Source organism: Catharus ustulatus, chromosome 6 (genome assembly GCF_009819885.2).
Source record: "Catharus ustulatus isolate bCatUst1 chromosome 6, bCatUst1.pri.v2, whole genome shotgun sequence".
Lineage (NCBI taxonomy): Eukaryota > Metazoa > Chordata > Aves > Passeriformes > Turdidae > Catharus > Catharus ustulatus.
In genome coordinates, this window is record NC_046226.1 from 59740630 (window position 1) to 59764372 (window position 23743).

Consider the following 23743-nt stretch of genomic DNA (forward strand, 5'->3'; position numbering starts at 1 on the left):
GTTCTCTGCATGAAAGTTTTCTTTCCATGAGGAATTCTTATTAATTTTACCTGATTCCTTGATGATTCAGAGCAAACAATGTTAAGTGTGATTTATGACTAAATATTTGTCATTATACCCATGGGGTACAAACAGAACACAGCAGGTCCTCCCTTCTGTTGGCTTATCTCTTAAAATCCAGAGTATTCCTTTTTTGGGACAATTAATGATAGCAATTGTTCCTGCTTCCTTCATGGAGGTTTATTAATGTATAGAAAACAAGAATGGAAACCAGCAGCCTGTAAAGCAGTCAGGAGTCTCTTGGAATTAAAAATTGCAAAGCTTTGGGACTTTCAGAGTTTGTCAAAACACAGATAAGAACAGTTTGGTATAATATTAATGCAAAAAAAAAACTTTTAAAGTAATCTTGCAAGGGAGGATACAATTATTCAATGTGGAAAGAAAAAAATTCTTATTTTGTGAATAAGATCTATTTATTAATTTATTTATTCCCATTTGCCAAGTACCAAATTCTTTGTGGTAAAACATAAATTTTTTTTTCTTTTTAAATTTTGTCTCTGTTTCCTCTTTCTCTTGTTATTTTGCACGAAGGGTAAAAGGTATGTGGAGTGATAATTAGGGAAGAATGGGGAAAAAAATCAGATAAATGAACAGGCTCATTTCTACAGAGAGCCTTTTTTTATTGAAAAGCTGGTATAAGTAGCAGTGTGTCAGAATAACTGTGCCACTGCAATTGACCATGCTAATCCTGAGGTGACAGCAAACCCCTTTCTGTAGATGATGGATTCACTTGGTAGGTTGCAAAATTCCACGTTTCCCAGACAATTTGTACAATTGCTGGTCCTCCATCCTTTGAATGCACTCTCCTATCTGCCAGAAAACAACAAAATGGTCCAGGATTATGGATGCTACATTTTTCACAACAGAAAGTTTAACATTTGTAGTAAAAACCATTAGAGGTGTGCTTTCAATGAGTTTTCATTGCAAGTATTCATCTTTAAGGAAAAAAAAAAAAGATAAAATTGTGACCACTGTTGGGTTTGGGAAGTGCACTACAAAGAATTCATTTTTTACAATTTGCTGCTTGGCAGAACTGGTTGCTTTGCTTCTGTCTTCCTTAAAATACAACCCAATGAATAACTATCCCTGCAGACAATTGTTTCTATAAATATTCTCCTTCAGAAACACATGAAGATTATCAGCTTCACTCAGCCAAGGTAGGTGATGACAACAGTGAGTTAAGAAATAAATCTGGCATAGTTACAGATGTTCTGGAGGAATCCAGCCACTGTTGCTGGTCTATTGTGCATTTTGACTCTGTCAAAACTATTTTCAGTACAAGTGCTGGGTACAAAGAGATTTCTGAAATTGATAATGAAACAGTGATTTAGTTCCAAAATATTCCAAAACGTGCTGGAAAGTGAATACCTGCACATGTTTTTCTTAGCCCAGTTTAGCTTTAGCCTGGGCACTTTGTATCAGGAATTACAAGATCTCTTTCCTGACATGGCAGAGATTGAATTTTGGACCAGGCCATGCCTTGCACAATCCCGTGTTACCAAAACAGAAATAAAACTTGAATCCAGCCTGAATCCTTCCTTGTTTTCCCCTCAGATCCCAAGTGTGGGCAGAAAGCTCAAGAGACCAGCGCCTGGAGTTCTTTTGCCCTTTTCTCTCGGATTGTTGGGGGGCACCAGGTGAAGCAAGGCTCACACCCATGGCAGGTTTGTACAAGAAAATGTGGATTTATCTGCAGGACAAAGCCCTGCAGAAGCAAAGGCTTTGGGGTGACCTCACTGCAGCCTGCCAGCACCTGAAGGGAGCCTACAAGAGAGCTGGAGAGGATTTTTTTTACCAAGCATGGAGTACAGGACCAGAGGGAATGGCTTCAAGCTGAAAGAAAATAGGTTTAGATTGGATGTTAGGAAAAAATTATTTATTGTGAAGGTGATTTTGTTTATCACCCTTTCTGGAAGAGTAGGTGTAGGTGAGTCTGTAAATGGGTGAAACTGCTCAGAAATAGGGCACAGCACACCACCCCAAACCCCTGGTACTGCCAGGCAGCCTTGGCTTGCAGAACTCCCAAAACTCTCAACCAGCCACTCACCCTCACAGCCTGAGTGCCCTGGGGACAAAAATAACACATTTATTACAAATAATAATATATTATTACAAATAATAAATGCCCCAAGACACAAGCTGAGGGGACAACAGCAAGGTTTATAAAGGATCTCTTGGGCTCAGGGATTCTGAGAATGCCATGGAAGTGTGTGTGCTGGTGTAAAGGGCACCACTTAATCAGTGGGTGGATTTTGCACCACTTAAGTAGTGGTTTGGCTGGAGTTTCTTCTCTTTTCACTCAGAGTCAGGATTAAAAGACACAGAGATGAATTTTCTCGTGTTTGGGCTTGGTTGTTTATTAAATCTTATCTAAAGTACAGAAAGCTTAGCAACACTTATAGCTACCAGCTAAAAGTGAGCAAAATGGAGCTGAACCTAGCTAGTTACAAGGTCTTTTAAAGCTAAACAGTCCAATAAAGAGCTAACACCCATATTATTTATACTTTTGACCTAATAATCAAACTCCTGTGACCCTCAGTGCAGCACTGACTGTCCAAGCACAAACCACTGCCTGAAATCATGAAGAAAAAAGAAGACAGAGACAACACCCAAAATCTTCCATCTTGTCCCATACCCATTACTATATTATAAAACCTCCCAATTCCAAACCCTTCACCATGTGAAATCACACAATTCTATTTAACCACACACCCACGATTTTAACTCCATCACTCAAATTTGGAGCCTTCTCCAAGGGCTCAGGTCAAAAGCAGGGAGTCAGTGTCAGAAAGCACAGAAAGCTCAAAACCCCCAAATTTCTGGAATCCACCATGCTGGATAACTCCTGGGTGTGCTCTCCCTGTTCTTTCCCAAAGGCAGACAGAGCAGACCCAAAGATTTTTTTATTTATTGGGAGTGTCTTCTTTCAATGCTGCAGGTTTCCCTGAAGAGAAGGCAGAAGCATTTCTGTGGAGGCACCATTGTTTCTGCTCAGTGGGTGGTGACAGCAGCTCACTGCACCCTGGACAGGTATGGATGGGGATTTCAGCAGCAGGTGCAGGAAAACATGGATTGGAAATGTGAGTGTGTGCTGTAGCATCTCTTTGTGGTGCTACCCTTTTATTTCTATTCATTATTTTCCATGCTTTATCAGAAAGGGACTAAAACCCTTTTGAACACCTCAAAAAATTAATAAACTTACAGAGATTGACAAAGACTGATTTTGGAAGTCTATGTAAAAAAATTTATTGGAAGCAGAATAATAGTTTATACTCATTGCTTTTGTGTTCCCTTGCTGCACAGCTGGTCTGGTACCAGGAGCCCTAAAGCAGAATTCACTGTGGTTTTATATATTTTTAAAAATAAACTCAGGATTCTAGAGAGATGATTTTATTTATTCTATACCTTGCTATGTCCAAATCTTCCCTCCTCCTTCAAAAAGAAATGTGGCTGAACACTTTTAAACACAGCCAGAGGAGCTGGTTCCTGAGTGGACCACCAAACTGTGGTCAGGTCTGCAGCAAAAGGATTTTTCTTCTCAGTACTTTTCATCTCCTAATTCCTATTTACAGGGCTTACTCAGCTCCTGCTGACTGCACATCTGAAGTGCTCTAAAATCTGAAGGTGAAAGGTATTGGGTATCAGAAATAATAGCTTCTCTGTTTGAAAACAACTCCATTTCCCCCTTTCATGTTGAAGATTGCATAGCTGATTAATTTAATTTATTCAATTAATTAATTAATTTAATTTTTCTGTTCCACAGGAACTTACTGCAATACTTGCAAGTCACTGCAGGAGAGCACGACCTGGGGCTCAGGGAGAGCAGTGAGCAGACACTGCCTGTCAAATCTGTCATCCAGCACCCCAAGTTTGACCGCAGGACTCCAATGAACTATGACATTGCCCTTCTGAAGCTGGATGGCACCTTCAACTTCAGTAAGACCAGAGTCAGCCCTCATCTTTTTCTCCATGAAGAAAAAGTTATTATTCTTTGCATGCAGAAGATAAATGGTCAATATGAGATTAATTTTACAGATTCCACAAAAATAACAATTTCCTTTTTGTTAAAAACCCTCCAACACTTCTAAAGGAAGCTTTTAGCAATTGTTTCAAATACTTACCAGTGAATTTCATGTCCCTGTGTGGCAGGTGCATCAGTTTTGCCAGCATGCCTTCCTCAGCCAGGTGAGAAGTTTGAAGCAGGATTTATCTGCACTGCTTGTGGCTGGGGCCGTTTAAAGGAAAGTAAGCTACTCACATTATTATTATTATTTTTTCCTCAAACTAAAGGCCTGATTGCACAGACCAAAAGTAACCTTCAACTGACCTTAAGAACTTTCAATCTCAAAATGGGATTTTGCTTATTTGCCTACCTGTGAATTACAGTAATTTCACGATTATAAGCCGCACCATTTTGACTAAAATTTTGGTCCAAACCCAAAGTGCGGCTTATAATCAGGTGCGGCTTATATATGGACAAAGAACGAAAAGTTGCTGTTTTAGTTTGGAGGACAGGTGTCTGCTGAGAAAGGCAGGAACTTCTCTTTGAAATGGAGAATGTAAACCCCCTCCCTCCAAATTATTAGAATTTTGAAATCAAGGGGCTCTCAGGCAAAGATATGGGAATAGGAATAACAGTTCTTTACTAGGGAAATTAAAATAGAAATACAGTACTACAAAGAAACAAACCCCAAACCCTGACACAGTCAGAGTACAACCTGACACCCCATCAGGCAGGGTGTTGGCAGCAGTCCCATTAAATGGTGGCTGCATCCTCCTGCAGTGACAGATGTGGCTCAGTTGGAGCAGTGCTCCTGTACAAGGTGCAGTTTCCCTCCGGAGGTCCAGTGGTGATGTGGAGAAATCCGGTTTTCCTCTGGAGTCCAGTGGAGAAAGGGGCTTCCTTAGTGTCCCAAAACCTCTGTTTTTATCTTGATAAGAAATGTTGGGCTCTTCCCCCTGGCTGGAGCAACTTCCAATGGGATGCAGTAATTTTATCAGTCCCACAGTGGGACTCAATGGCCATTAGCAGAAAATGACTGGCTGGAGGAAGGATGAGTTGTGAAAAGATAAAGAACAATGCCCTGCCTGGTTTCAATGGATGGCCCATTAGCAGAATATCTGCTGTTGAGATAAGGATCACTGCCCCCATCCTCAACAGATGGTGATAGAACAGATACCTTTGATCACACTCTGTATTGTAACCTGCGGTTTATAATCAGGTGTAGCTTATGTATGGACAAAGAACGGAAAGTTGCCGACACCTGGAGATGCGGCTTATACTCAGTGCGGCTTATAATCGTGAAATTACTTCAAAGTGGGTAATCGCAAAATCTAGACTTGCATTTGGATTTTGAAACATTTTGTAATTTTTTCAAGTTTGCATACAAAATATTGGATGTTTGCCAAAGCCATAACACGGCTTGGAGCTAGTTTCCAACAGCTTTTTGTGGTGTATTAACAGCGTTTACCTTCCAACTTTTCTTACGAGTGTTGGTTTGTGTTTCAGATGGACTGCTCCCTCAGGTCCTGCATGAGGTCAGTCTCCCAATCCTGAACAGCAGAGAGTGTTCAAGAGCTCTGTCAACTCTGAAGAAACCCATCCAAGGTGACACCATCATGTGTGCTGGCTTCCCAGGGGGAGGAAGAGATGCCTGCCAGGTGAACTGAACACAGGGCCCTGTGAGCTTGGGAGTGTTTCTCAGCAACTCTGAGCCAAAATAAACAAATTCACTCTGAACTGGGAGGTTTGGGTGTAGGAATTCTTTCAAAAGCTCCTGATGGGGCAATGCACTTAATGACGCGATTCCATATTAATTATTGTATGGGTTGTAGGACGAGTTCCTGAGAGCAATTTTGCAATGTACCCCAGTGCAATAACGCTTAGGGCTTTCTAACTTCAGAACACTTGATAAAATAATCACTGTTGGAAAGATGAAAGTAGAAAGAATTGGATTTCAGGAAGGAAAGGAAGTGGGACAAGGGTGACGTGATTGTTCCTCACTCCTTTTTTACGTGCTCAAGCATGTCAGAGATGCACCCATGAGAGAATTAATCTGTCTCTCCCCTTCTTGCTGATCCTGACTATAAACACCCCAAAACCTGTGTGTCTTCACAGCTCTTTTAAAAACACCTGTCCCCTGTGTTGCAGGTTTTTAGTAAGGCACGAGAGAGACCTCAGTGAACCCTTTAGGGGTCGCTCAGCTGTACAAACTGTGGGATTTTGCTGGGCTTTTTTCCAGGGAGACTCTGGAGGTCCCCTGTTGTGTCGAGGCAGGCACGGGGCCTGGACCCTTGCTGGTGTCATCTCCTGGGGGATGGGATGTGCCCGTGGCTGGATGGGGAACAAGGAGAAGAAATATTCCCAAAGAGGATCCCCAGGGATATTCACGGACCTCAGCGTGGTGCTGCCCTGGCTGCAGGAGAACATGAGTGCTGGTAACTGAGTCTCCACTGTCATGCATCCCTCCCTTGAGACAAATCCTCACAAATTAATTCAATTTTAGCTTTCTTTTCAGGATACAGCATTTCTATGATTTCCTGTCAAAGCACTGCAGCATTTCACATTCCCTTGAAGTGTGTGGTTCTGACTGGTAGTTGTCAAAACCAAATTGTAAATGTTTGCTTCTCTTCCACTTTGCCTCCTACTTGGACTCTTTCTTTCTTTTTTTAATTTTAATTTTTTTTAATGATCCTTTTATGCAGCTAGCCAGTTAGCATGTTTATTGAATCTTTATTATTATTTTTTTAAGAGGAAATCCACCAACTGAAAGCACCAGAGGTTCCATGTGCATTTCTTTGAAGTCACTTGTCATTTTTCTCAACTAAAACATGTTGGATCAGACATCTGACAACATGGGGACAAGTCATGCTCTGAAGTGCTTTTTTATTTTTTTTTTCTCCCCAAACGGTCATGAATTCCCTCTGTGTGCCTGTGAAATGTGCCTGTGACCATCAGGCACCAAAGTCTGGAGCTGGAGATAAAAATGGCAGGGGTGAACTTTAGTGAGAGTAGTAAGAAACCAAATTGATATTTTCTTCTAGTTTGGGCTAATTTTGTTGAAGGGTTTTGGAGACTGTATTAAAACTTACACAGAGAACTGAAAAACTGAAGGGGGTGTTATTTAAGAGATTTAGTCACTGAGAGGAAAAAAAAATTGGGAGGGGAAAAATAAAATTTACTGTTAGAAACCACTGTCAGCTGATGATTCAGAGAAGGAACCCCCACAATGTGCCAGAGAAAACTGAAAAGAGTTTAGCTTCTGAAAAAGACTCTGAGTAGTGGCCTGAAACAAATGGTTAATTCTGGTACTGGCTACTCCAGAATTGTTTATTCCAACATCAGCATTGCCTGAACTTGCAGTTTTGTTTTGATTCCAAGCCCTAGTTTATTGTAGGCACTGTGTCCCCAAAAAGCACTGGGATTTGCCTCAGTGCCAGCTGCCCTTTAACATGGACAAAAATAAATTGTGAATATGAAACTATAATAATTTATTCTTCTTTTTCCTCCCCCTTCCCTGTCCCTCCTTTATTAGATCTGAAAGTGAAAAGCTCCACAGGTGAGTACATTATTTTTCCCCACTGTCTTCTATTTGTGTTAGAGCACAAAAAGCCTCTCCCCCACCAATAGTTGTTTATATAATTTATAAAGGAAAAAATCTTTTTAAAAACATTTTTACAAGTTTTTTACTGCTCTTCCCAGGATGCTGCAGGGGAAATAATCTGCTAAGTACTTGACTCCTTAAATTTGTGTTTAATAAATGTTGCTCTCACTGGGCTGCCTTGCAAGCAGAAGGAAGGACAAGAGGAGATGATTTTTGTGGTGTTGTGTTTCTGCCACCACTTGGCTGAAGAGGAAAGCTTCTGCTTCTTCTGTTAAAGTAATTTTTACCAGCACATTGAACTGCTGCACAAATCTCCTGCTGTAACATAACCAAGGGCGTTATTACAGATGGGCTGCCATAATCACTTTTGGTGTGCTCCGGGGTATCCATTTTTCCTCACAGAAAATTATCTGTACTGAAATCTTCACATAGCCAAGAGTTTCTTTGAGGTAAAGAAAACAAGCACTGCCATTTTTACAAAAAAAATGAGAGCTCATTGGCAGAGCTTTGTTCTTGCTCCCAGATAATGGGGTTTAAAGGTGATTTACCAGAATTCCAAATAAAAGACCCAACATCAGTCTGCCAGCAGAAACAAAGTGCAGCTGAGCAATCCTGTCTCACAACATCCTCCAGATGTCTGAGACTTTTGGTGGAACAGCTGATTGCAGATGTGTCAAACCTAATTCTTTCACCTCACAGCGTTTTGTAGTGTTCAGGATGGCAAACTCTGCAGCAGAGAAGGGGAATTGCATTTTCCTGGAAGGCCTGGACAGTTCTATCAAAACCACCAGTAAGCAGAGAAAACACAGTCCTCCCCCAGAGAATATTCCCCATACAAGTGTAGCTTCTGGGGTGGTTTGGGTTGCATTTTCATGAATGGGAACTGATTTCTCATTCCAGATTGTGTATATGGACTGTGTGTGTGCCAGAAGGGAATTACATACGGCTTAGCTTCTCCCACTTTGATGTAGAGCCAGAAATGCTCTGTGACCACGATTCTTTATCAGTCTATTCAAAAGATGACAGACTCGTGGGTGAGTTTTTGTCCCCTTGTTCTTTGAAACAATAATTCAGGCTGGAAAAGACCTTTAAAATCTACAACCTGTGAGAGCCCTCCTCATTCTAACAGCACTGCACCCTGTGAGGATGTGGTGGTTGGTTGATACATTGAGACAGAGGATCTGAAATAAAAGAATAAGAGTGTGGGAGGTGGAGAGATTGGAAAATACCTGGTAGGGAGCTGTATCAGGTTTCTGGTGTCAATGATTTTCAATTTTTAATAGTGTGAATCTATTTGGGCTAATGGATTAATAGGGAAAGTAGAAGGATGAACAGGAAATTTCCTTTTCATCCTAAAATTTTTATGGCTAAGCATTAAAAATGGTACAAGCACATTTTCTCAAGTAACTGAAGGCTTTACACTGTGATTATTTCTAACGTTGTTTTTCAGGGAAATTCTGTGGAGGAGATCTTCCATTACCTATTTTGATTGGCTCCAATAGCATGAGGCTGAAATTTGTTTCTGATGATGAGGATTATGGAACTGGTTTTTCCATTACCTACACAGCTCTTACACCAGATATTCTCCCTGGTAAGTTTAAGCCAAGCCATGTGCCTGCCTACACTCTTGGGTGGGGAGCTGGAGAGATGTCAGCAGAAAACAAACCACAGAAAGGTATTTCTGTGAGGATGATGCTTTCATGGAGGGCCTTGAGGGAGGCAGCTGAGGCTAAGAACACATCCTGGATAATTAATTTGGGTTTTGCTATGCACAGCAGTTGAATCTTAAAGGAACTCCTGATGTTCCTGTTCTGACAGCATTTCCAGCTGCTCCTTTCCTTTCCATTTTTGTCTGCCTGGATTTGCAGATGCTGGCTGTGAGTCCCTGGCTGTCCTTTTTGAAGAAGGAGTGTTGGAGAGTATGAACTACCCAGAGCACTACAGCAACCTGGCAGTCTGTCAGTGGGTGATCTGTGCTCCAGAAGAGCACGTAGTCAAGGTAGAGCATGAATCCTTTTTGTGTCTGCATGATGGACATGGGCACCACTGAGTTAACAAGAAATTATGCACTTAAGGACAAACAAGATCAAGCAACATGAGCCTGAATCATTCTGCTGGATGCAGTTAAGAGGAATCACTGTTCATCCCAAAAGACAGGTTTATATTTGATAGGTTATGGTAAAATAGGATTTCCTGGGTTAAATTTTATCATTACAGATTCTTGTAGAAAATTTAATATTTATGCGTCATCTGTGAGAGGTTCTGAATGTCTTAGAAACTAAACCTTGCAGGAATCACTCACAATCCTAAAGACCCTATAGATCTTTGCATTTTTTCCAAATGATTTTCACAGCAAGGTCCACTCTTTTATTTTTTATTTAAAGCTTACATACCAGTCTTTTGAAGTAGAAGAGAGTGAAGATTGCTCCTATGATGCTGTGACTGTGTATGAAGATGTGGGAAAAAAGAAGGAAATTGGTTTGACTTTTGATTTTTTATTTTGGGGATGTTCTATTTGTTTCATGACTTTTACTAGCCCTATTGTCCAGTGTAAATGAAGTTTACTTGTGGAGTCTCAGGTAATGTTATAGCTCCTAGTTTCAGTACCTTGAAAAATGCTTGCAGGTATTGCTAATTCTTCTCAACTTACAGAGGCAAAGCCACATTGAAGTGAACCATTTCTGAGTGTTTCCATTCTGTGTGAAGTGCAGTTCTGAATTAATTCCAATGAAGAAAATACATAGCCCAGTAATTTGGGTCTACAGGAATGATCACACACAAAGCACCCAAGAGATCTCCTTTTCACAGCCCAGTTGTTCTTCGCTCCAGAGCATCATTCATGTAATTTCTGGCACTTGGCTTATAGTGAATGAGAGGAAGGCCTATCCCAAAAAACTGTGTTCAGCACTTGCTTGAAGCTGGTGCTTAGATTAGGGAAAAGCAGGTAGCTGGGTGTTTGATTTGTAATGAAGTTTTGGGGGGCTGCAATAGACTGTTGTGAAATGGCACCAGAGACTCCTTGTTCTGGTGAGGAAACTGCTGAACCAGGACAGGCTACCAGGAATGGATCAGCCCTTCAGCCTCAGCCTGCCTATCTCTTGGTCATGGTTATTTTACCTTCCTGTCTGAAAGCTGGAATAGACAGAATATTGTGCACCCACTGTTGAGAGAAAGATTGATTAAAAAATACCTGTTAATTTGTAGTGAGCCTTTGCTTTCTCATTTTCAGTCAAGTCTTGTGGACTTGCCCTGCCAGCACCTGTTCTAAGCTCCTCTGCTGTGATGCTGGTTGTCTTCCACTCTGATGAAACAGAGACCTTTGGAGGATTCAGAGCTACAGTCTCCTTTGTTCATGTGGCAGGTAACAGAAAACTGAATAAAAACTTGGGGAAATGCCTCCTTGGGGAAGCACAAAGGGCTCTTCAGCCAACTGGCTGCTCAGAATTATTTTGCTCTAGGAGATTCTCATCTAACAAATTGTTTCAATGAAAAAGAATGGATTGTGAACGTCTTTAGGCATTAAACAAAGGCCTAATGAATGGTGAGGACAAACAACTAATCTGGCCAAAACATGAGACTTGTGTTTGTGGTGCATTTTATAAAGCACTTTAATACCGTAATAGCACAGAAATCTGTTTCTTCTACAAAACTAAATAAGGATATAAAAGTTATTCTATGATACAAATATTAATCAAGACATCCTGCTAACACACTCAACACCCTCATTTCCTAGATTTAAATATTGTGAATTCAACTAGAGAAGATTTTGAAAGCATGAATGTTACTGAAGAAGAAATAAAGGTTACAACAGGTAAAACAACCTCAGTCATGCTTCCTTCATGGGAATAGAGAATACCTTTTGGACTATAAATTCTCCAAATACCTAATGGTTGCAGTTGGCCCAGATTTTTTGCTAAGATATTTTGAGGAAATAAAAATATGCACAGTGGCATTTACATGCTTTGGCTTTATCAGAACCTAATTTTTCTTGTTTCCTTCATCTTGCTAAGTCATGTACAGGAATTCAGTAACATTTCAGCTCATATGTCAGTTTACACCTGCTTGCTTTGGTGAAAACAATTACAAAGGCTATAGAGTAATTGAAAATAATAACCAGCATTTTAGAGCTCTCCTTTTCCCCTCTAGTACTCTATGGAAAATGGGATGAGTCCCTGTCATTGCAGGTTTGAGGCTAAAACTTTTGAAGGTAATGGTAGCTTTCACCTCGGTAAAGCTCTGTTTTTGCCAAGATCATCTCCTCATGGTGATCTAAACATTTGGATTCCTTTTTAATGAGGGAATTTGGAAGACTTAGCAAAAAAGAGGGAGGTGGAGCTTGAGAAGCTGTGGGGCTTGCTCTTTACTTCTCACAGTCTTCACCTCTAAAGACTTCTTGGAGCATCAGTGCTTTCTGTTTCAGGGGATGTTTGTGGAATGCCTTCCAATCAGCCCAGGTTCCTCTTCAGCAGGATAATTGGAGGTGAAGAAGCTGTGCCCTACTCGTGGCCTTGGCAGGCCAGTGTACAAATTGCAGCAGAGCACATCTGTGGAGGAGCAGTCCTTGCCCAAGACTGGATTGTCACAGCTGCCCACTGCCTTCATTCCAGGTGAGTGCACTGGGATGAGTCCTTCCCTGGGAATGTGTGTTCCTGCTGGCTCCAGCCAGGGTGCCACAGGGCTGCTTACACCTCCTGCAGCTTACACTGGCTCTGGACTCTTCTGGCTCCACACACAGGTGCTAGGAACATAGCAGGTTTTCAGATCCACGTTTTCAAGACTGCTGTTACATCAGCCTGACAATGATTTTTTTTTTCCCTTAGGGAAGCATACAGAGACTTATGGATGGTGGTAACAGGACTTCATGATCTTACAGACCAAGAGTACACACAGGTACTGTGTGTTCTGCTTAGCACTGAAATACAAATCAATCCTGCAAAATAGCTTTTAATGTAAATGTGCTTCCCAAATTGTCCACGATGCAGCAATCCTGCTTGCTGATGCTAATCTGCATTTACACAACAGCTTTTGTGTGACTGTCAACACAGATTTGTGCCTCTACTGAGCTCCAAAGCTCAGAATCCTGGAGGATGTGGGAGTGAGAGATGTCTTGTCTCTGTACTCAGTGGTGACTGCCACCAAGACAGAAAGAATTAGGGCACAAATTGCCACTTTTTGTTTTATGAAATAAATAAATGTTTTGGTAATGATAAATATTGATAACGTTTTGATAAATGTTTTTCCAAGACTCTTTTCATACCTTTGCTGGATGGAGTTTTCTGCGTGTTCCCTGTTGTATGTCACAGATGCAGAATCTTGATTTTTTTAGTATCAGAAAGCTAGTGGTTTCTGGAGCTGCTTTTAAACGTGTTCCCTTCTTAGGGTATCTGGGAAATTCATAAAACCAAAGTTACTCAAAGCCTCACATTCCCAAGCCTTTCAGAAAATGTCTTTATTTCCTAGAAAAGGCCAGTCAAGCAGCATTTGATACACCCAAGTTTTAACGAGAGCACTCTGGACTGTGACATTGCCCTGCTGCAGCTGGCTGAGCCCTTGGAATTCAGCCCCTCCGTGCTCCCAGTGTGCCTCCCTGCCGAGCAGGAGCTGCTGCAGCCCTCCAGGACATGTGTGGTCACAGGGTGGGGTGCACCTGAAGCAGGTATGCAACCTTTGCTGCTTGGGCATGTTGTGACTGTGTTTTGAATACCACATTCTGTGCTGGAACAGTCCTTCTGTCTGTACATTAGTTTTTGGATGTTAAAAAGATTTTACTTGTGTAAACTCAGCTAGACATGAAGTGATGTGGGTGGGAGGAGAGAAATCAGTTTAGATTGAAAAGGATTTGAAAAGGAGTAAAGATTGCTTCTGGAGCCACTAATTCATGCCTCTACTGGATGATGTGTTTTAATTCAAGACAGAGAAAAGGGGAAAAAACTGCAGCAGCTGGAAGTCCCCATCCTGGCACCAGACATATGTCAGAGCTATTACATAAACCTTGCCAGTAAAGTGACCCAGGGGATGATCTGTGCAGGATTCCCTCTGGAGGAAGGCAAGGACTCATGCACAGTAAGTTACATCACCCTTGGGATATGGCCAGATGGGTTCTAGAAAGGGAAATGTAAAACCTCCCAAAGCTGCTTTCTTGCAAACAGGCTGTGGTGATTTACACTGAAAGACTCCTCAGCAGTCAAATTTTAATTACCCATATTGCAAAAAGAGTCACTTCCCTTGAACAAAGGCTGTGCCTTCCTTTGTCTCTTAAAAATGAAAAACCCCAAGCATGTGAGCAGCTGGGACCTCTCCTTGCTGGACTGAGATTTTAAAACCAGCAGCAGTGACCTTGGCTCATCTTTGTCCTTGTGCAGGGTGATTCTGGAGGCCCATTAGTTTGTCCTTCAGAAGACAACTTGGGGTTTTACACCCTCCATGGCATTACCAGCTGGGGCTTGGGATGTGGAAGGAAGAACTACCCAGGAGTATACACCAATGTTGGTTTTTTTGTTGACTGGATCAAGAAGAACATTAATAGTAGTGGTATGTATGAAAAAAACACCCAAACAATTAAATTAACTCTATTGTTAGATGATTAATTCCAGGTCTTTTCAGGGTGCCATTTTTGTATTTGGATGTCCAGCACTCCCTGAGATCTTGGCTATTTAAAATATTCTTGGGTGAACTCCCAGAAAAGAAACAAATCAGCAGTAACTTCTGAAAACCTTATTTCTTCCAATTGTATCATTATTATTGCACTCTCTACTGCATTTCTTGTGTGGGTGAGTGTTTCCCTTGCTTTGCAGCTTCTTTGCTCAGGGTTGGGAGGAAATAGAGGAGCATGAACTGACACATGCTGGCAGCTCAGTTTGACAAGTTTACAGCCTGTCTTTATCAATAAATCTTTGTAATCAATTTTACCCTGCTTTATTTTTCTTCTTCTTTTTTTTTTTTTTTTTTTTCAGATCTCCCCCTTTTTGTTGTGTGAGTGTCAAAAGAACAGTTCTGATGGAGCCCATTGTGAAACACTCCCAAAGCACAAATGTCCCTGAAAACAAAATTTGGTGGGAGCATGCAGGTTTTTGACTGATGAAAGATCCCAGAGTAGCTGACACTTACCTGGGGAATTCACTGCTGATTTACCTGAAGGGAGACTTTGGCTTTGCACGTGTGTTGGAGCAGCCACAAGTGACCTGCAGGCTTCTGACACTCTAATCCATCAAAAGAGGGAAAATAAGCCACATGAGCCAAGCATGTGCTTGAATGTAGTGCTGGAAAGTATAAAAACACTGCAGGGTATTTTTAATACAGGTTCTGGTTTCATAGACTGTGTGGTGTGTGAACAAAAGTGTTTGAAAAGACAGGTGTTACAGGCCAAGGACCATGCAAGAACTGACAGCTGCCCTAATTAATCTAGGCATTAACTTGTACAAATTAACATTTGTTTGATGTCCAAAAGGCTGCTTATACAGACATCTGTTGTGACAGGCTCCAGTTAGCTCTGCAGACCCTTGTGCTCTCAGCTTTAGTGTTTAAAACTAGATTAGTAGGATGGTAAAACAGGTAGAATAAGAATAATCCTCCTCTGACTCAGTGATCCAGATAATAACTAGAAGGTAAGATATCTCACTTAGTTTTTGTTGTTATTAATAGCAAAAAATATTTAGAGAGTTTTTCTCATACAAGCATTTGATGCCTTAAATCCCTCCCTTTTTATTGTATTAGTTTTGAACTTTGGTTCTTTGGGTTTTTGTAAACCTTTAATTTTATTCTGTAGCTGGAGAAACAGTAATCTCACTGACTTTCTTCTCCAGTGGATAAAGTAAACATATTTCACCACTTTCTTCTCTTCCCTGTAAAGTTTGAGGCAAAAGCCCACAAAATATTGAGCATGAGTTTTTTGTGAAGCTATGAAAATACGTAACAGTGGAAGGATTATGAGATTCAGTGATTCAGATTCACAGCTGTGTTGCATTATTGATAGAGTGTTCTATCTTTGCTAAACTCTCTGAAGACATCTTCAGAGAGAAATGGGGGGAAAATATCCTTTGTAAATTTTTATTATAGAAGCCTGTTAATGTTTGATTGTGGTGGAAGTTGCCATTAGCTGACTGACTCAGTTTATGTTGGGAGCAGATGTGTATTATTTCTTGACTGCTATTCTGTTTTGCTTAACAAGAACACAGTGGCTTTTACCTGTTTATTAATTTAAGACAAGGATTTCAAGTGGAAAAGCAAAAAGTGTGTGAGAACTACAGGTGATATCAGCTGTGATGATATTGAATGCAGTGGTTATATACTGATAAGATTGTTATCTCTTATGAAAATTCCTGTCTTAAATTCTCTCCTTAAATGTCAGGTTTTGATTTGATATGGCACTAACATTTTGCTTGGCTGCTTGATGTTGGCCTTTTGTGTTTCTCCTAGTATGATTTTACAAGGAACCTAGTTTTGCTTTTCTCTGTCACATCTTTTTAGTCTCTTGTAAGGTGCCAGTGTGAACTGTTTTAGCAACAATGTTAATGGTTTTCTGATGCAAATGGAATATCGATTAAAAAACCAAAAAAACCCTAAAAAAATACCAGGGAGGGCACATCCAGGGGTCACACAGGGGAAAGCACTGCTGCATTCCAGCATGTTGGATCCCAGAACTCTGAGATTTTGGAACCTTCTGTGCTTTCTGGCACTGACCCCCTAAAAGAACACTGCTTTTGATCTGAGGCCTCGGAGAAGGCTTCCAAATTTGAGTGATAAGAGTTAAAATCATGGGTGTGTGGTTAAAACAGGAGTGTGTGATTTCACATGGCGAAGGGTTTTAGATTTGAAGGTTTTAATTCAGTAATGGGTATGGGACAAGATAGATATTTTCTGTCTGCTTCATTCTTCATGATTTCAGGTAGTAGTTTGTGGTAGGATAGCTAGTGCTGCACTGAGGGTCAAAAGTATAAATAATAGAAGTGTCAGCTCTTTATTGGATTGTTTAGCTTTAAAAAAACCTTATCACTAGCTAGATTCAGCTCCATTTTGCTCGCTTTTAGTTGGTAGCTAAAACTCTTACAGAACTCTGTGTACTTTAAATAAGATTTAATAAACAACCAAGCCCCAACACGAGAAAACTCGTCTCCTTCGTGTTTTTAATCCTGACTCTGAGTGAAGGCAGAAGAGAACAAAGCCAAGGCGCAGATGGAGCGGTGCAGTCACCACAAGGGGCTGTGACTGTCCCCGGAGCTGTCCCAGCAAAGGCCGGACATGCCACTCGGTGCCACGGGCTGGTGACACGCTGCTGTCCGGCCATAGGTCGGCTTCGGTGACCCCATAGGTCTTTCCCAACCTCCATCGATTCGGTGAAAACAAGAATTTGGCTCCCGGGCTGAGGCCGGAGCGAGGCTCACCTGAGGCGGCCGGGCCCAGGCGGAGGATCCCGAGCAGGATCCTGAGGAGGAACCAGGAGGAGGATCCCGAGGAGGAAGCGGGAGGAGGATCCAGGAGGAGGATCCCGAGGAGGAAGCGGGAGGAGGATCCAGGAGGAGGATCCCGAGGAGGAAGCAGGAGGAGGATCCCGAGGAGGAAGCAGGAGGAGGATCCCGAGGAGGAAGCAGGAGGAGGATCCCGAGGAGGAAGCGTGCGGCGGGAGCTGAGGGCGGCAGGCAGCCATGGAGGCGCTTGCGGTGAGGGCCAGGGCTGGGGCTGGGCCGGGCCGTGCTCTCTCTCCCGGGCCGGACCGTGCCCTCACCGCCTGCCCTTCTCCACCTTCTCCCCCTCACAGGGAGTGCCTGTGGCCATCGCCGTGGCCGTGGTGGCGGCGTCCGCCCTGCTGCTGCTGCTGTTGCGAGGGCCGGCTCGGAGGCCGAGCGGCCCCGTCACCCTGCAGGACCCGCTGGCCAAGTACCCGCTGCGGCTGCTGGACAAGGAGGTGCCGGGGCTCGGGGGACTCGGGGGGCTCGGGGCATCGCGGGGCCGCTGGCCTGGGGGGCTCCTGGCCCGGGGATCGAAACCCCAGAGCCCCCCAGGGATGGCTGGCACCCCGCAGCCGCGCTGTGATGCTCCCGGGTAGCGCACGGTGTCATTTCCCGATGTTTTGCGTGTTTGAGCGCTGCTGGCCGTGTTCCTCCCTGGGTTCTTTATCCTGGGTGCACCCAGCAAGCCCTGAGCTTCTGCACGCCCTGTGTTCCCTGATCTTTGGCACACGCTCTTCTGGCCCTGGGCACAGGGTTTCCTGATTTTATCTATTCAAAGATGCTGTAGGGATTGTGCAGGCAGGCACGGGTCACTCTCTGTGGAAGTGGAGAAAACTGCTTCTGAAACTCCTGGTTGTTTCAACTTCATTTTCCAAACCCCTATTTGTGTCCTTTCCCACCATTTGTCTTGCATGCTAACAAAGAGCAGGCTTGCTAAAGCATATTGTGTTGAGTAGAGTTTGAAATTCAAAGTAGTGGTGATGCTGACCTCATTCTAACTTTGGTTTTTTAGGAAATCAGTCACGATACTAAGAAATTCAGATTCGGGCTACCCTCAACAAATCATGTATTAGGACTACCTGTAGGTAAGTACTGTGAACACTTAGTTACTTATATTTCTAGTTTCTCGCAGTTCTTGGACTTCTGACTGTGAATTGAAGGCTCAGCAAAGCACGGGGTTGAGAGCTGCATCTGAATGCTGCTGTCTGAGAGAGAAATGTCAGGTTTCCCAGAGGGTTGTTTTTCTGATCTTTTGTGAGTGCTTTGTCCAGCTGTGTGGTGTAGGTTAGGACTGGAGCAGTGGAACTGAACTGAGCCTGATGGAATTTGTCATCAGTCCGGATATAAGCGAGAGTGGTGTCTGTCAAAGCTTTTTCGTGTTTCTTATTTGCATTCTACTTCCATCTGGTCCCCTCAGTCTATTGGCAATTGCCCTCATGGTTTTTGGCAGGGAAAGGGGACAGCTCTGCTGTGCTGCCTGGGAAGATGCTGAAATACTCAGAGCCTTTTTTGTGCATGCACCTACCTTTGAGTTACACGCATTTCCAGGCAACTTTTTCTGGAGTTCTGCAGCACAAATTTCAGCCTGGGATTGGCCTTCTTTCCTGTACTCTGGAACACTGATAGCACTGAACCTTGGACCTTGAATCAGTGCTAGATAATCTGTGCAGGGGAAAGCCTCTGTGTCTGATGTGCACGCAGATGTGGCTCTGTTTGTTCTGCACTGTTTGACAGCTCCCTGTGCTGTGTGGTAGGTGTCAGGGACACCCCATTCCATGCTGTCAGCGTGTCCTGGCATGCTGCTTGTCTCTCTCCAAACTCTTCTGGCTTGTGTGGGAAAGAGAAATGGAATTAACTAGACAAATGGTAAACCAAATGAAATGTACTCTGCAATGCTAGTGTTTATCCAGATTCATTCTTAAGAATTTAGGAATAAGATCCTGAAGCTATATTACTTCCTGGGAGATTCCTGCTCAGTGCTGAAAAAAGAGAAAAACCTGAGTGTTTCATAGAGCATTTATATGGCAAAGATTTTCTCTGTCATTGCAGGTTACAATACCTGCCTTTCCCTCTTATCCTCCAGGGATGAAAAACATGAACAGATTGTAATTCTTTCTCCCCAGGCCAACACGTTTACCTTTCTGCAACAATTGATGGGAGCCTGGTGATTCGAGCCTATACCCCTGTTTCCAGTGATGAGACAAAAGGTTATGTTGATTTAATTATAAAGGTAAATTTTGTCTTTCTTTAATATAGATTAGTTGCTAACGGGAAGGAGGGCAACTACTTCATTTTAGTGAGATGGTTTGCTTTGATTTAGTCATCAAATTTCATCGTCTTTCATTCAAATTTCATTAAATATCATTTTCATCAGATCTCATCTTTTTCAAATAGGGTGACTGCATTGGCAAACAACTCATTTCACACTGCCCTTGAATAGTAAGTTGTGTCCTGTGCATCTGCTGTGTGGCACTGAGGGGTGGCAGAGGAGGAGTAGAGGGAGGAGAGAACCACTTCCCTGGCAATACTTTAGGAATTCCCCTAATATCTTTTATTTGGCAGTGCATGGATACTGATCTCTCTCCCTGTAGATGCCTGTGCTGCTGCTAATGCTTACTGCAAAGAGCTCTAAGCAGAAAACAAGTCAAACAAGGGAAATCCTTTAAGCTAGGGGATGCAGGATTATCTCATCCCAGGACTTCTGGATCTCCTAATCCTTTTCTATGATAGAGTTTGTCCTTAGGCAAAAATCCAGACTTTTTTTTGGTTTTTTGCATGCTCTGTTCTTTGTGTTGCAAGGCTAGTGAATGGTTATGAACTGCTTAATCCTTCTTACGTGCTTTGAAAGCTGAAAAAGCAGTTGTGTGGGAAAGTTTGAGAAGGAAGAGATGCAGCAATGCTGTTTTCAGAAGGAGCAGCTACAAAAATGGGGTGACATAAGGCAACAGTGAAATGAGGGCAGCAGCACATAATCTGCCTTCCAGCCCTCCCTGTTATCCTGGCTGTTTGCAGGGAGCAGAGGGACATGTGCCCAGCAGCACATACTATTTATTTTGGCTGCTTCCTGTTGCAAGACTCAAGAGATAACTGAGAGCAAAGAATTGCCTCGATTTCTTTCTCAGGTGCTGGATGTCAGGCCTGCAGGACTGTGTTCTACAGTTTGTGGTACTGGCTGCAGGAAAGTTAGTGCTTGATAATGTGCAAATGATTGTTCTTACAGGTCTACCACAAAAATGTGAACCCCAAGTTTCCAGAAGGTGGGAAGATGTCCCAGTATCTAGACAACATGAAGATTGGAGATACCATTGATTTCAGAGGGCCAAATGGACTGCTGGTCTACAAGGGGACAGGTACTGTGACACAGAGGTGGGAGAGCAAAAGGGAGCTATTGGTTATTTTCATAAAACTTGACAACTGTAGAGCCTCTTTTTTTTTAAGTGGAAAAGAGGAAAAACCACATTATCTAGACTTGACTATAAGCCTGTCAGAGTTGATATGGGAAAGAGTACTTTGTGTAACTGCTGAGTGTCTCACTCCTGGGACTATAAATCTGAAAAAAATTGCTATTGCATTATATGACTGAGAAGTCTGCACTGGAAATAAAATACCTCAGCTATTCATATGGAGGGCGATGCTCCATTCTAGAAGCAAGTGAGATTGTGGCTTAAAATGCCCTCTGAGAATCCCAGTGCTGTTACTGAATTACCAGCTGACTGAGAGCCAGCTCCACTTCATAATCAAACCAGGTCTGAGTTGACTGTGAGGAAATAAGCTCAGAGAAGTAATCCTCTTGTAGGATACAAGGGAAAGATTTTGCACTGATCTCAACTGAGAGGAGTTGTGCACTGAAGTCTCACCTCAGAGTGCTCAGCACTTCTCTGGATGCTGACCTCCTGTGACCAGCAATCCCTGATGAATCTATCTCAGCAGAAGGGAGGGATTTCCAGAAGATTGGTCTTTATTAACTGATCACCTGTAGTAATTTATTCCCATGGAACTTGTACCCATGTTTGTTTGGAAGCTAATGTACAGGTTTGGAATATTTCTTCTAGGTACCTTTCTGATCAAGCCTAATAAGAAATCTGAAGCAGAGAAGAAGTTTGCAAAGCACCTTGGGATGATAGCTGGAGGAACAGGTAAAACTAAACCTGTCATATGGAGTGTCTAGAGAGTGGAAAATGTCTTTGTGGATGTATGTGAGCATTAGCACTGTACTTTAGGAGTACTTACATTTGCATTTCTGGTGGCAACACTGAGGCATTCCAGGGGTTTGAGCTCAGTCCTGGGGAGTAGCAGCCTGAGGTTTTGAATAGTAATTTACCTTGTGACCTCAGAGAACTCACTTCATCAGTGATAAAAAGCATTCTAAGAGAATGTCTTGAGGGTAAAATTATGTGATAGAGAATCCTGAAGAGAAAAGCCCTGCATACAGGAATTGTGGGTTTGATTTGGAACTGTTCTTCATAATAGGAGCCCCCAATCTCTGCAGTCCATGTGCAAACTGAGAAGACTGAAGGGAGGCAGCATTAATGCTGAAACTGTGGCCATGGAAAGAAGAACCATTTTATAATCATTTTGGTTTTTAACAGGAATAACTCCTATGCTGCAGCTGATCCGCCAGATCACAAGTGATCCTAAGGACTCCACAAAATGTTACCTTCTTTTTGCTAATCAGGTGAGTATTCTCACCCTTCTGTTTGTTCTTCTTTAATAGCCCACTTGTTTTTGCTACCCTCTGAGCTTTTTAAACTGATGGCACATGTTCCATACTCTGTCACACTTTCAGGTGTCTCCTCACAGTTTCACTGAATTCCTACATTAGGGAATAAATAACCAGATCCTGATCCCTCTGCTCATCTTTGTCCTTCACTGATTTCAAGGAAACAGGATTTATTTCCACTAATCTGTCTGTACAGTTAACCTTCACCATGCTGCTCCAGGGACATTTGCCAGGGCCAGGGACAAATCCAGCTCGTTGGGATTTTTGTCTGGATTAAAAAAATTCTAATTGCCATCTTTAGGACTGTGTTTAGGTGGCTGCTAAGTCTCACAGTTTGGTGTTAATAATCTCCATGTACAGAAGCCTATAATGATAATAGCTATCATGGAAGGGGCAAAATACCAAATTAATTTCTTGATTTGCATAGTTTTTATCATTTGTTGTGAATGGCAGATGAGCTCCCATCAGAGGGCTCCTGGAATGGTTTGGAGCTGAGCATCACTCTCATTTTGCAGACAGAAAATGATATATTGCTGAGAGCTGAGCTAGAAGACATTGCCAAGAGACATCCTGAGCAGTTTGTGCTGTGGTACACACTGGACAGACCTCCAAAAGGTAGGGACACATGGAAATACCTTTGCTCATCCCTGTGCAACAGCCAGAGATTCACTCTTGCTCCAGGGGACATCAGAGTAATGTCAAGTGTTCTTGTTTTACACTTTGAAACTCTTCAGAAACAAACCTTACCCCACACCCTGTTTTAAAAAGGGTTCTAAGCCAGGTGGGCCTTAAAAAGTGGGAGCTTATATTTCATTTGGGTTAGACGTGTTACTCTGCATCTTTTAATGTATTTCAGTTTTTGGGAATTTTCATCCAAAGTTCAGCTCTGTTTTGGGCTGCCTCCCAAATCAGGTTATGTCAGCATGTTGTTGGCATGAAATTGTTTAATACCTGTAAGCATTATGTGCACATCTTTGTTGTGCAGCAGCTCCAGATTAGATTCTGGTGAAGCAGAGCTGCCACATGTATGGATTAAGGCATCATTTTCCTACTTGGCTCACTTCAAATGGCAGATGCATTCAATAATAGTGCTGCTTGAAACAGTTCAGCATTTCTTTCCTCTTTTAATTTCTCTTATCACTAAACTACATGGTAAAACTTTGTTATCACTGAACTTTGTAATCTCAAAAAAAAAACAAACAGTACAGGTCTCAGTACCTCTCCCTGCCACTGGGTGACCTCTCTGCACTGGAAAAGCTGATTGACTCTTCGTTTTTATTCCTGCCTGCTCATATCTTCTAAATGGTATAATTTATTTTAAGACCTGCATGGTTTGTTAACCAGATCTTTTTTATCTACATGCTTGTTGTCCCTAGGGAAGGGGATCACTAGGTTTGAGCTGAGTGAGAAATTTAACCCTCTCCTGGTTTGCAGTGATGGTGCCATAACTTTATTCTTCAGCTACTTAAAGATGTTTAGAAAGGCTTCAGCCTTTTAAAAGAGATTCAGAGTAATTGAATTAATTTCTCTGTTGCAGACTGGAAGTACAGCTCTGGCTTTGTCACTGCAGACATGCTGAAAGCCCACCTGCCTCCCCCTGGCAGTGACACCCTCATTCTCATGTGTGGGCCACCACCAATGATTCAGTTTGCCTGTCAGCCCAACCTGGACAAGCTTGGCTATCCCAAGAGCTGTACATTTGCTTATTAACAATGATGTCACCTAATAACCTTTTCTGGAATGACTGCATATTTTTCTACAGGAGCAGTTGATGTGCAACTGTGCAGTGTGTGTGTGTGTGTTTTAACCCCTTGATGTAATTTCTGTGGTTTATAACTTCATAACCACCTTGTGTGTTTTAACACTAAGAAATTGAGAAATCATCTTGAATTGTGTGTGAGTTACTTAGTCTG

The 23743-nt window shown here is 42.4% G+C and overlaps 2 protein-coding genes across 2 annotated transcripts; both read left to right on the forward strand.

Moving 5' to 3' along the window:
- The first annotated feature begins 1224 nt into the window (after positions 1-1224).
- OVCH2 (ovochymase 2) lies at positions 1225-16448 on the forward strand. The gene is made up of 21 exons (XM_033062821.1): positions 1225-1233; positions 1587-1724; positions 2999-3090; positions 3824-3996; positions 4210-4305; positions 5570-5721; positions 6303-6498; positions 7596-7619; positions 8364-8454; positions 8565-8698; positions 9115-9255; positions 9533-9663; positions 10049-10142; positions 10894-11025; positions 11398-11475; positions 12085-12271; positions 12485-12554; positions 13125-13320; positions 13576-13727; positions 14027-14195; positions 14618-16448. Exons 1-21 carry the CDS (start codon positions 1225-1227, stop codon positions 14638-14640), a joined length of 2478 nt encoding a protein of 825 aa, XP_032918712.1. The 3' UTR covers positions 14641-16448.
- A 780-nt stretch (positions 16449-17228) lies between these two features.
- LOC116998170 (NADH-cytochrome b5 reductase 2) lies at positions 17229-23720 on the forward strand. The gene is made up of 9 exons (XM_033063622.2): positions 17229-17320; positions 17419-17565; positions 18123-18195; positions 19234-19340; positions 20331-20460; positions 21163-21246; positions 21700-21785; positions 22346-22445; positions 23368-23720. The coding sequence occupies exons 1-9, from the start codon at positions 17306-17308 to the stop codon at positions 23538-23540; spliced, it is 915 nt and encodes a 304-aa protein (XP_032919513.1). The 5' UTR covers positions 17229-17305; the 3' UTR covers positions 23541-23720.
- The last annotated feature ends 23 nt before the right edge of the window (positions 23721-23743 follow it).